At 35.2% G+C, this 13,085-nt stretch overlaps 2 protein-coding genes and 1 non-coding gene across 4 annotated transcripts; 1 reads left to right on the forward strand and 2 right to left on the reverse strand.

The window, feature by feature from the left end:
* Nucleotides 1-1,143: 1,143 nt before the first annotated feature.
* Nucleotides 1,144-4,456, forward strand: LOC107623962 (autophagy-related protein 18c). 2 transcript variants are annotated; one of them, XM_016326376.3, is made up of 6 exons: nt 1,144-1,358; nt 1,601-1,694; nt 2,297-3,141; nt 3,249-3,501; nt 3,800-3,929; nt 4,019-4,456. In XM_016326376.3, the coding sequence occupies exons 3-6, from the start codon at nt 2,356-2,358 to the stop codon at nt 4,113-4,115; spliced, it is 1,266 nt and encodes a 421-aa protein (XP_016181862.1). In that variant the 5' UTR covers nt 1,144-1,358; nt 1,601-1,694; nt 2,297-2,355; the 3' UTR covers nt 4,116-4,456. The 2 variants fall into 2 exon arrangements, with proteins under 2 accessions (XP_016181862.1, XP_016181861.1); XM_016326375.3 differs by having other exon boundaries at nt 1,214-1,433.
* A 425-nt stretch (nt 4,457-4,881) lies between these two features.
* Nucleotides 4,882-7,056, reverse strand: LOC107623677 (GroES-like zinc-binding alcohol dehydrogenase family protein). The gene is made up of 6 exons (XM_016326024.3): nt 6,502-7,056; nt 6,255-6,363; nt 6,053-6,144; nt 5,665-5,923; nt 5,391-5,534; nt 4,882-5,202 (listed from the first exon to the last, which is right to left on the reverse strand). The coding sequence occupies exons 1-6, from the start codon at nt 6,843-6,845 to the stop codon at nt 5,110-5,112; spliced, it is 1,041 nt and encodes a 346-aa protein (XP_016181510.1). The 5' UTR covers nt 6,846-7,056; the 3' UTR covers nt 4,882-5,109.
* A 5,372-nt stretch (nt 7,057-12,428) lies between these two features.
* LOC148581205 (small nucleolar RNA R71) lies at nt 12,429-12,534 on the reverse strand. The gene has a single exon (XR_015895761.1). It is a non-coding gene; the product is annotated as a small nucleolar RNA R71 (small nucleolar RNA).
* Between the last annotated feature and the right edge of the window lie 551 nt (nt 12,535-13,085).

The following is a 13,085-nucleotide window of genomic DNA, read 5'->3' on the forward strand; positions in this document are numbered from 1 at the left end:
AGTCTTCAAAATAATATAGATTTTCACAATTCAATCGATTGATTGTATTATCCAATCGATTGAATTGTGCACTACTTTATATGTTACGTCGTTCTCAATTTTTTCTACTCGTGTTTATAAATTATTATTTTATTATTCATCTATCTTAGCTTTAAAATTCTATCTTCAATTTGTAAGTTTTTATTTTGATTTAGATATTCTAATATTATCTTTTCTTTAATATTAAGGTTAAAAATTGGTGAATGCAGAACTTTCACCCTCAATCCTAGCTCTTTTTGCGTTTTTAGTTTTGGCCATTTTGGGGATATTGGTTCGGTGGGTTTTGTAGGGATTTGGATGAGGATTAATAATATGTATATAGTTTGGAGTGAATATGGATGAAATTGGAGAAGAAGAAGAGAGAAGTTTTCTGGATTTAGAGAGAGAAGAGAGGTTATGCAGAAATGGAGTTGTAAAATTTAAAAAGAGGAGGGAGGTTGAACACGAATAGTTATTAGGCTTAATATATAGCGCATATTAAAATTCAATCGATTGTATTATCATACCAATCGATTGAATGTAGGAAAAAACCTTGTTCACGTCACATTTAAATCAATTAAATGCTTATACCAATCGATTGAATTGGAAAATACCATTAGTCGCGTACAAACTTCAATCGATTGTATTATCATACCAATCAACTAAACTTTCATATATCATTCTAATAGCGTAAGTCAATCGATTGGGTAACAAAATCAATCGATTGAATTAACTAAACCCAAATTGCTTTGATGATTTCAATCGATTGGGTAATATGACCAATCGATTGAATAAGAAAAACTCCACATGCCTTATAAAATTCAATTGATTGAATTTCTAATAAACACTATTTTTCCAATCCAATACGTATAAAATTATGATCAATTAAGATTGTAAAATATTTATTACGATTAATAAAAGATCTAATTTATTATTGTTTTAGTTTTTTTATTATTAATAAATATGATAAAATAATTATTTATAAAATAAAAAATAAATTTTATGATTAAATAATATATAAAAAATTAATTTATAATTAAAATTAGATAAAAACTATTTAACCGATTTTAAAAAGCTTAAAAAATATATTTTATTATAGAATTATTATCGAATCCAGTGCCCCATAAGTGCATTAGTACCTTCCGACCTTAAACTTCTCGGATTAAATTAAATTACAATTACAAAAAAAAAAGCGAACAAAACTTGGAAGAGAGAAAGGGTTACATTACGTTCATTCCATTTCGTTTGAATAACAGATTTTATTGAATTCGGATTTCGGAAGACAGCTCATTCATTCATGTTCACCTCATCGAATTCTGATCCCGAGTTCGTCGCCGTTGGTAACACATTCTGATCCTAATTCCGTTTCCGCAACACACCATTTACTCCCAGCTTCAATTTTTAATCGTTTTATGGTTCGATTTCGCAATCCCCATATTCTCCGGTTCATATAATTTCGCTGATTTTGAGTGCCGCATCTAATTTCTGGTCAATTATTATTGGGTTCCGTGTTTTCTAAGTCAAAGTTTGCATCTTTATGTATATATTTTTTAATTTTTAAACTTGTGATCTTTATATGTAGGTACATTGAAGTGAAATTTTGTTGCTGGGAAGAGTGAGAATTTGCTGTGTTTAAGTCAGAGTTCCTGTGAGTTTTGAGTGATAGGTTTACCCTGGTACTTTCTTGTCTCAATCACATTACACTAAGAATTCAAGTACCTGTGTAAAATATGATGCATTTTATTGTTATAGACACTCATAATGGGTTGGAACAATTACAGCTTTTAGCTGCATTACAAACTTGTATCAATCAGATATTTGGAAGTAACAATGACTGGCCATAAACTAGAATGAGAAGAGTTATCAGCCTATGTTTAATGATTGGAAGATTGATCAATCCCTTTTTTCTTTCTTCATAATTAGGTTGCTTTTATATTAATGTGATATGTTTGCATGTTCACACCTCTATATCACTTAAATGACTGATCCATTTTAACTGAGGTCAATCAAACACATGATTTAGAGAACTCAAATGAATTGAAATGCTGAATTATCAATTTTAAGTGTCAAACAGAGTAGTTTGGGGTTCTGGAACTGATGCATAAAACAGGAAACTTGTAGAATTAGCAGGGCTTGCATGTAAGGTAAATTTCAGGTGCATAGATTCATGTTCTGTATGAATAATTACCAAAGTAATAATGGGTTGAACTGTGAAAACATTGCATATAATGATTTGTTTCAAGCAATATCAATGTAACTTTTTTGTCTGTTATAACAGAAATCACATTGAACACTCCATTTTATACCTTGGTTAATCCTGGTTGTTGACCGCTGCAAATGCTGGCAAGTGGCCCCCCATCTCGTATGGGTTCATCTGTTTCTCCATCTCAAGGAATATTTCCACCTTCGAATATTGGAAATAGTGAATTCCTTAATGTTGGGGCCTCTTCTTCTTTTCCCCCGCCTGAATTAGATATGAACAAAAATGATGAAACAGATTTACTCTCAGTATCATGGAATCAGAACAGTGGTTGTATTGCTGCTGGGACAAGTAATGGTTTTCGTATCTATAATTGTGAACCTTTCAAGGAAACTTTCAGGCGTGATTTAAAGAGTGGTGGTTTCAAAATTGTGGAGATGCTGTTCCGGTGCAATATTCTGGGACTTGTTGGTTCTGTAGGTAATACCCATTACCCACCCAATAAAGTTTTGATTTGGGATGATCATCAGAGCAGGTGCATTGGTGAATTTACATTCAGATCTGAAGTTCGCGGAGTGAAGTTAAGACGTGATCGGATTGTAGTTGTCCTTGAGCACAAGATATATATTTATAACCTTATGGATCTGAAGCTTCTTCACCAGATTGAGACTCTGGCAAATACTAGGGGGTTGTGCTGTCTTTCTCACCATTCAAATACATTTGTTTTGGCTTGTCCAGGTCTTTGCAAAGGACAGGTTCGGGTTGAACATTTTGGACTAAATGTTACCAAATTAATCAATGCTCATGATTCTCAAATTGCTTGCTTTACTCTGTCAATGGATGGACTACTCCTTGCAACTGCTAGTGTAAAGGGCACTTTGATTAGAATCTTCAATACAATGGACGGGTCGCGATTACAAGAAGTAGGTTACTATACAATATTATAGCGTAGGATAGGGATGTTTCTTCAATAGGATTTGGTTTGATCTTTCATATTGATGTTCTGTCATTTGCTTTCTCCTTCTTGTAGGTGAGAAGAGGGGCGGATAGAGCTGAAATAAACAGTATGGCTCTGTCACCAAATGTGCAGTGGTTGGCAGCATCAAGTGACAAAGGAACTGTTCATTTATTCAACTTGAGAGTGAGAGTGTTTGGGGAGGATACTCGGTCAAACTCTCCCAGAGGGCCTGCTCTGGCACATCAGAATTCTTCAACTTCTTTAGATCCCTTGGTTTCTCCAAATACCGGTGCCAATCCGAATTCATCATTATCTTTCATGAGAGGTACAATATATTTTCATAACTATAGGGATCATCTCTTGGAATCATGGTAATTCATACTTTGGAGATTCAGTAATTTTGTCTTTGTCCAGTTTATCTACTAAAATCTATCCTGGGAGCTAGAGTTTGTGCCTGCATGCACACGTGTGTGTTTAATGCTAATTTATCAATCATCTTATCAATCTTGATGGAATGTGTGCAGAGCATTATGTATATAATGTGATGAAATTGTGTTGTATGTTGATCTTTCTAGTGGGACAAAACTCTGGTTTGTGCTTATTGGTCTTCCTTAACATTGTAGGAGTTTTACCAAAATATTTTAGCTCAGAATGGTCATTTGCTCAGTTCCACTTGTCTGAACGCACAAAATTCATTGTGGCATTTGGATCGCAGTCTCAGAACAGTGTCCTAATTGTTGGCATGGATGGGAGGTACTTTTCTTACTCTTTTTGTATATTTGTTAACTTGGTTCTCATTTTTGTTCCTCACAGCCTCTTCTCTCTTTTTCCTGTGGCTTCAGTTTCTATAGGTGCAGTTTTGATCCGGTGCGTGGGGGTGCAATGTTGCAGAAGGAATATGTTAGTTTTCTAAAGTTTCAAAGTAGATCAACTATTTAGAGTTGTTCCACATCCTCACCGACCATTAAACTCTTCTCAGCCATGTAAATATGATGCATCCCCAAGATCAGGCATATGTGTAAATATGATCCACCAACATTGAAGACTTGGAGATACATTGCTGTCTATTACTGTATAAATCTTGTATATAGTAGAGACTAGAGGAAAATAAAATGAAATGAAATTGTAAAGGAACAATGCCCCTGGCAAATAATTCACTTGTTGAATCTGCCATAACACCATTTCCGGCAAAATTTTTGAGTATCAGATCATGTTACAAATATTTGGCAAGTTTGCATAACATCATAAGTTCAAATCTCAATGCCCTTGATGTATTAAAATGTCATGTTACATTTGCTTTTACGCTTATGTGTATTAATCAACTCGAGTTGATTCCTGATTACAACATACTTAGGTTAATTATCACTTATGCTTGTGCTTCATCTTTCACTGAACTTGCTCTCTCTTAACCATTAGAGGAGGTATGATTGTAAAATAATAATGCAAATTTGACTGGTAATATGGATATTCAGGAATGTAGGTTTTTATTAATGAAAGAAGCCATTCACATTAATCTTTCTACAAAGTTTTTGTCAACGTGATGACTAACCTGAACAAAGAGAGCACCACAAAATTAACTTGAAATAATATAAAGGAAAGTTGTGTAATAGAAAATTTGGCTTCTTGACGAGATGGAGAAGTAATTTTAGTGAACATTCCTTGATCAAGGTTGGCAGGTTGGAAAAAATTATTTGACCATATGAAGTGTGCAAAATTTACCATTGATTGACAAAGGTAACCTTCACATAGTAAATAGTACAATTTGATGATGTTCATTTGTATACATTTGTTATTCTTTGGGTAAACTAAGACACAGGTACACAGCACATAATTTCTCTATTCTGTTCCGTTCTTGTACAATAATATTCTGTTGGACGTTGGGGTGCTACTGTAGCACATATTATTCAACCGTAAAGAAGAATTATCAGAAGGGTCACAGCTTAGATCTTGTAAGTTTGTCATCAAACACAATCATCACCTTCCCAATGACTTTCCTATCTTTGATAGCAGAAAACGCAAGGTTGGCCTGCAATGATCAGAAGTTCATGTATAGCACAGATGATATGCAAGTGGTGCAAATTTATAACTATCTACAGTTTTTCATAAAAGTATTTATGCATTCACACTATAGAAGCTGTATTGATTATTGAATTAGATAGGAAAAGAAAGTGATATTCAAATCTGTAGAAGAGCTGTAACAAACGAATTCCTGACCTCTGACAAGCGGTAAGAATGAGAAATGTGGATGGAAATCAGGCCTCTTGCCAACCAAGACAATAACTCTTTTAAAGAATCTTCAAGAACAGCTGGGCGATGTATCTTGTAGCTACCCCAATAAAGACCATGAACTGTCCAATTCTGGCAAAATGGTTTTAAATCAATGAAATATCAGTAATGAGGGATATAAACAAGTGACTTTTGAAGATCGAAGGTTTTACGAATAAAGCATAATTAGATCAATCAAGACTTAACTCATGATATAGTATACCTTAACAAGAGCTATGTTAGCAGGGATGACAGGAATTTCGCCGCTTGCAAACCCAATTATGAGAATCTGAGCTCCCCATTTCAGAAGTTTCATACTTTCTTTCGTAAGCTTGCCTCCAACCGGGTCATAGAGGACATCAACACCTTTAAGCCTTCTAGCCTTAAGGAACTCTTTCACACTCTCGATAACATTTTCACTGACCAAGTCCACCACATGATCAACACCAAGAGTCTTCAAAATCTGCACCTTTTCAGCTCCCCTGAAACCGAGTTATGAAAAACAATAAACATTCAACTCCAACGGATACCTAGTAAATGGAAATATCAATCAAATGCAGAACAATTATATCAGTCATATTCAACCTTGCATTGAAACAAATTAGAACTACCTAGCAACAGCAATGACAATGGCACCACACGCTTTTCCAATTTGAACAGCTGCAAGCCCTACACCTCCTGCTGCACCCAAAACCACCAACACCTACAATTTCATCAACTTTTCAGCCACTCCAAAGAGATATAAACATAACCAACATGTGAAATAAATAAACAAACAAATAAATAAGTAAAAATTAACTACGTATGACATACCTGACCAGAGGTTAAATTAGCTCTATGGACAAGTGCTACATGAGAAGTGCCAAATGCCACAGCAAGTGCTCCAGCAGCAACAAGATCACAACCTTCTGGCACACGAAACCTTCAACCCAAAAAATGGGTTAAAAACAAAGTTAATAACTTTACACGCCAGAATGAACAAGTTGTCAATTTCTCAAATTTACCATCAATTTTTGTTTTGAAAAGAAAAAAGGTAAATGAATTAGGAGGGGAATCTCACAACTCGTTCTCGTCAACAACAATGAACTCAGCGAATGAACCAAGAGCAGCAAAGGAACAAACAGGGTCCCCAACACGAAAGTTTGAAACTTTGGGGCCAACGGCGTCAACGATTCCCGAGTAATCGGATCCAGGTATGAATGGCAAAGTCGCCTTCTCCTGATACTTACCTTGGATCTGCAAGTAATTTGCAAAATTCAAGCTCGTAGCCTTGATTCTGACTCTTACAGAAGTGGGAGACTTCAACTGAGGAACTGGATGGTTCTTGGACACAATTATTGGGCTGTTATCGTCTTCCAAAGATAACGATGGATCACCAAGTTTTCTGCACAAAAGAGCTTCCATTTTCCACTATATGTCTCCGGATTATGTAATTCGTAATCTAAATTTCGAAGATAGAATAGAACCTTTTTGTCACTTCATTTTATATGAGCAATCATGCGGCAGACGGACATTTTTTTATTTAAATTAATTAAGTATATTATTTATCGAAATACGTAAAAGACAGTGTTCAGGGTATCAGTGCTATGATACAAAGATGAACAAGGGTCGGGTTAGTTTGGGTTTTGGAACCAAATTAATTGAATTATAATTGGTTTGATTTGGTTTGGATTTATGTTTTTTTTTTTTTTTTATATATTTAAATCAAACCAAATCGATTAAAAATGATTAGTTTAGTTTGAATAATTGAGTATTCGATAAAATAAAAATTATAAAAAAAATAAAAAAATAAAATTTTTATCTTAAAAATTTTTAAGTACAATAAATATGTAAAATCAATAGAAATAATCTAAAAATGTTAAAAATTAAATATATTAAAATCTAAATACATTAAATACAGTGGAGTGACTGCACTTGGAGAAGAAGTACTTCCAACAATAGTATTATTTATAGGTAAGGTGAGGTTTGAGAAAGCTTTGCTAGGATTTACTCCATAGAGTGAGAAAACCGCTGCTAGTGTTAAGGTTATTGGGTGAGAAATTTAAAATCATTAAAAGGTATATATATTTTTAAAATCGGTTTCGCACTCCCAAAACCGTTACCCGAACTAATTACTAGAGAGAGGCATTGGTTTGGTTTGGGTCGGACCCGATTACCTGTTGGTTCCAGAACCAATTTAATTGGTTCGGTTCGGGTTCGGACAGGTAATCGGGTACCCGCTACCCATGCTCACCCCTACGGTATGATCCAAATTTAATTAAACTCATATCCCGGTGATTAAGTAATAAGTACTTGAAATATGTCACGATAAGAGTTGAATATATCTCAAGTGCATCCGAATATGACACGTAATAAAAAATTGGATATTCACTATACAAGATATGATCGTATTTTGAACAAGATCACATCATTCGAGATACGTTCGGAAACATAAATAAGGTTATACTACTCGAGATATAGTCAGAGACACAAAATAGGATCACAATATCCAAGATACATGTCTAATTAACTAGGTGTCTCTACATCCTAGATGATTATATCCGAAAAAAAAAACATCTATATAAGGAGTTTTCTAATTCCATCATTAATCACATTATATCTATCTCTCCACTTTTAATCTTTATTATACTTCTTTTTTACATACACATGGATAATAATGAGTTCTTTTTTATAATAATTTATCCCAATAGAACAATAAATAATAGTAAGGAAGGTGTGATATTTGAGGGTAATTCAACTGTGAGGTTGCGGACAAGCCATGTTAATTCTCTAGATGTGTAGAAGAATGTCATACTGAGCAACATGTGGATAATAGGTTCCAAGGAGGTTGAAAGAGTTGCATATAGATTTTTATCGGTACAGTCGAGTGGAGGGTTTACTAACAGGGTATTTTGGCTGGAAGCTGATTAGCATGTAAGAGTAATGTTCGACATACATGCTAGCTTAATGACACAACACGTGATGAAGTAGTATGCTATGGTTCATGACAATGGTGGTAGTTGTGGGCTGTCATCTGCTGTCTCGCATGTAGTCACGGTGGAGGCAACACTGATTTACTTCGCCCAGCCTTGAGATGGTGCCGAAGAGGACGATAGTAACTCAGATTTGGGATATGTTGTCGATACCGGGTCGTCCAACGAGAGTAATTTCTTTGAGGAATATGTACTGGAGACTCCAACTGGTGGGATGCTCAGTTTCTTGTTCCTCCCCCTTTGGCCATTCCACAGTTATCAGAAGTTCCAAGTTATTATCACACTCTGAATTTGGACGCAATGTATATGGATGATCCTTTCAACATTTGCGATGAGGGGATTACAACACGGATGGCAGTATCAAATTTCGGGTGGGCCATAGGTCTAGGAGTAGGGATGTTGTTCTGATGGCAGTGAAGAACTACAGCATACGAAATGCTGAATACAGAATTTATAGTCGGATAGGCTGAAATACCATTATCGGTGCAAGTAATCATCTGCTAGGTGTACATAGAGTCTTTGATAAACCACTATTTTATGGTTTATCTTGTGCTCATTTGAGTGGTTTTTATCAAGTCCTTACCCACTTATTCATATGATTTGCATGATTTTACAATTCCTTCCTAGTGTTATTCTATGGTTGAAAACTTGCTTCCTAAAATCTTTAATCTGTGTATTTTAATTATCCTTTATACCATTCAATGCCGTGATCCGTGTGTTAAGTGTTTCAGGCTTTATAGGGCAGGAATCGCTTAGAGAATGGAGAGGAAGCTTGCAAAAATGGAAGGAACACAAGAAATTAAGGAGATAACCAGCGAGCATCGACGCGCACGCATGGCTCACGCGAGCGCGCGATATGGAGAAATTTGTAGCGACGCGTGCGCGTGCCTGACGCGTACGCGTGGATTAGAGTTTGCACAAAGACGCGCACGCGTGACTGGCGCGTACGAATGGCATGCCAAAACAACCAGCGACGCGCACGCGTGACTGATGCATACGCGTGACATGCGCGATCTGCAGAAATAACAGAAAACGCTGGGGGTGATTTTGGGCCGAATTTTGACACAGTTTCCGGCCCAGAAAACACAGACTAGAGTCAGGGAACATGCATAGACTCAACACACATTCTCATTAGCATAGTTTTAGTTTTTAGATTTGAATCTAGAGAGAAAGACTACTCTTCCTCTAGGTTTTCTTTACATTCATAGTTTCATAGTTTATTGCTTTTGCTTTGGATATTGAAGAGTCATCACCTCCGTTGAAGATTGATGCGTGAGCATCTTTCCTATCTTTTCCTAGTGAATTTGCATCTAAATTGTTGAGTTTAATAAAGAATTAATTATCTTTTAGCCAATATGAATGCTACTTTGAGTCTTGTGCAATTCTATTTATTTTAGGTAGCATTCAGCTGGATTTGATGGAGTTTCTGCAGAAGAAGAGATGAAGGCGAATGATGCTGTCAACCCTGATCTCTCTACACTCAAACCTGAATAACTCGAGCTACAAAGGTCCAATGGACGTGATTTCAGTGGCGTTGGAAAGCTAACTCCTAGAACTTTCCAACGATATATAATAGTCTATACTTCTTCTCCGAACTCGCTGCCAAGGCTGCCCCTAACTTGAGATTTCTCAAGTTAGGCGCAAGACACAACAACAATACGCGAGATTGGTCCTGTCCACTTCAAGTTAGGCGCACTAAAGCCCAAGTTAGGCGCAATAAAGCCCAAGTTAGGCGCAGCTTAACTCAACTAAACTCCAATTCATGCTGCCAAACCCAAGCTAGGCGTGGATCCTAGTGAAGCCAAGTGGTCCCCATCCATCAATTGAAGATTTGCTGATTGCTATAATTAATTCTAATTTAAATTCAAATATTAAAAATAGAAAAAGATATTATTTTAGTTTTAAAGATAGATTTTAAATTAATTAGAATTAGATATAAATAGGAGGATACCACCTCAACATTATTCCAATCCCAGACTACCAAAATACATTTTATTAGAATCCTTATTTTCTACTCTGAACCATGAGCAACTAATCCTCCATTGTTAAGTTTAGGAGCTCTGTCTATTTGTATGGATTGATTTTATTGCTTTATCTATTTTAATTCATGTATGGATTTATAATTTAAGAATTGTTCTCGCTCTTCATCTTATGAATTTGGGTGGAACGGAAGTATGACCATTTTTCTAAATGCGTTCTTGTAAAACTTGGAAAAGCTCTTTACTTGAACAACAACTTGAAAATATATTCTCCTAAATTTTAATTATCTGGATTTAACGGGATACATGATATATAATTCTTTTATTTTTGGGTAATTAGAGTTTTTGTGGCATATAAACTGGAATTTGATCATCACATTCTAATTGGAATTAATTGACTAAGAAATTAGCAGCTAATGAATTTTAGAGGAGACTAGGAAAGTCTAAGGAATTAGGATCTAGTCACATATAGTTTGTCATAAATTAAATCCTACATGATTAAAATAGTTAGTAAGAAAAGTTAATCCAAAAAATAGATAACTCTAAAACCTTAACTGTCTTCTCAATATTTTACTCCCAACTTATTCACCTGCCTGTCTTCAAACTCTTCTTTATTGTTTAATACTTTTGAACTCTCAATTACTCTTTTCTGTTTGTCTAACTAAGCCTATCAAATACTATTGTTGCTTAATCCATCAATTCTCGTGGGATCGACCCTTATTCACGTAAGGTATTACTTGATACGACCCGGTGCAATTGCTGGTAAGTTAGTGGGTTACAAATATCGCACCAAATTTTTGGCGCCGTTGCCGGAAATTGATTGTGATTGACAACTACTTGTTGTTTGATTTCTTAGATTATATAATTTTTCTTTTAATTAATTTTATTTTAGTATTATTAATTTTTATTTATTTATTTGTTTATTTTTATTCCCGTAATTCTTTTTCTTTTATTCTTCCTTTCGTTCTTTCACGCGTACCCCCCTCCCCTGCTGTTTCGTTTTGGTTTCCCATCCCCTGCTCCTTTTTTATTTATTTATTTATTTATTTATTTTATTAAATTTTTTTTACTTCCGTTTAATTTTTTTTTAAATCTCGTCGATTTTTTTATTTTATTTCTCTTTTCATTTTTACTTTTTTATTTTTTTCTTCTTCGTTTTACTTTGTTTCTTTTTTTGTTATTTTTTTTATTTTTTATATTCTATTAATTTTATTTTATTTTTATCTTTAAAAAAATAATAATAAAAAAATAAAATAACACTAAAATTTTTCTTAATTTCTGAAATTAAGTTTGGTGTTATCCATTAGATTTTATTTTAATTTTTCAGTTTATTTTTCTTTTTAAATTTTCTAATTTTTTTTTAATTTTAATTATTATTTTCAAAAATTTTTTTATTTAGTATTTTTATTTTATTATTTTACACAGGTTACTTCACAGGGATTTCTCTGCACTCTGACGTAGAGAGTCCCATCTTTTCTTGTCTTCTGTTTGTTTATGCATAGGAACAGAGACAAAGAACATCTCTTAGACTTTGATCCTGAACCTGAAAGAACTTTCAGGCGATGTTTACAACAAGTAAGACTTTACAAGGCTACAGAAGCCACTATGGATCCTAATAATAATGCTAATGCCAATGTGGCAAATCCGAATGGGGATGAGCAATAAAGGAGAGTGCTTGGATCTTATTCTGCTCCTACTGCGGATCTTTATGGAAAAAAGTATTGTGGTGCCTCCTATAGCTACAAACAACTTTGAGTTGAAGCCACAATTGGTCACCTTGGTGCATCAAAATTGTCAGTATCATGGACTTCCTCATGAAGATCCAAATCAGTTCATATCTGATTTTCTGCAGATATGTGATACTATGAAGACAAATGGAGTGAACCCAGAGGTGTACAGACTCATGCTCTTCCCGTTTGCTCTGAGGGATAAAGCAAAGCTATGGCTAGATTCTCAACCAAAGGAGAGTCTGAATACTTGAAAAAAGGTTGTTACAGAGTTTCTCACTAAATTTTTCCCACTAAAGAAGCTGACTAAGCTTAGGTTAGAGGTTCAGACCTTCAGACAGAAGGAGGGTGAAACCTTTTATGAAGCCTGGGAGAGATACAAGCTACTGACTAGGCAATGCCCTCCAGACATGTTCTCCAAATGGACCCAACTAGATATCTTTGGTGCACGAATTGTAAATCACACTTTTCACAACTCGTACCACTAACCAGCAAGTGCACTGGGTCGTCCAAGTAATACCTTATGTGAGTAAGGGTCAATCCCACGGAGATTGTCGGTTTGAAGCAAGCTATGGTTATTTTGTAATTCTTAGTCAGGAGATTAATAATAAAAATGATTAGGTTTATGAAGAGTAAATAGCATAAATTAAATAATACTTGTTATGCAGTAACGGAGAACAGATTGAGGATTTGGAGATGCTCTGTCTTCCGAATCTCTGCTTTCCTACTGTCTTCTTCTTCACGCACGCAAGGCTCCTTCCATGGCAAGCTGTATGTTGGTGGATCACCGTTGTCAATGGCTACCATCCGTCCTCTCAGTGAAAATGGTCCAAATGCGCTGTCACCGCATGGCTAATCATCTGTCGGTTCTCACTCATGTTGGAATAGGATCTATTGATCCTTTTGCGTCTGTCACTACGCCTAGCACTCGTGAGTCTGAAGCTCGTCACAGTCATCCCATCCCAG

The sequence above is a fragment of the Arachis ipaensis genome, chromosome B10, assembly GCF_059453495.1.
Source record: "Arachis ipaensis isolate K30076 ecotype BB chromosome B10, ASM5945349v1, whole genome shotgun sequence".
In the NCBI taxonomy this organism is placed as follows: Eukaryota; Viridiplantae; Streptophyta; class Magnoliopsida; order Fabales; family Fabaceae; genus Arachis; species Arachis ipaensis.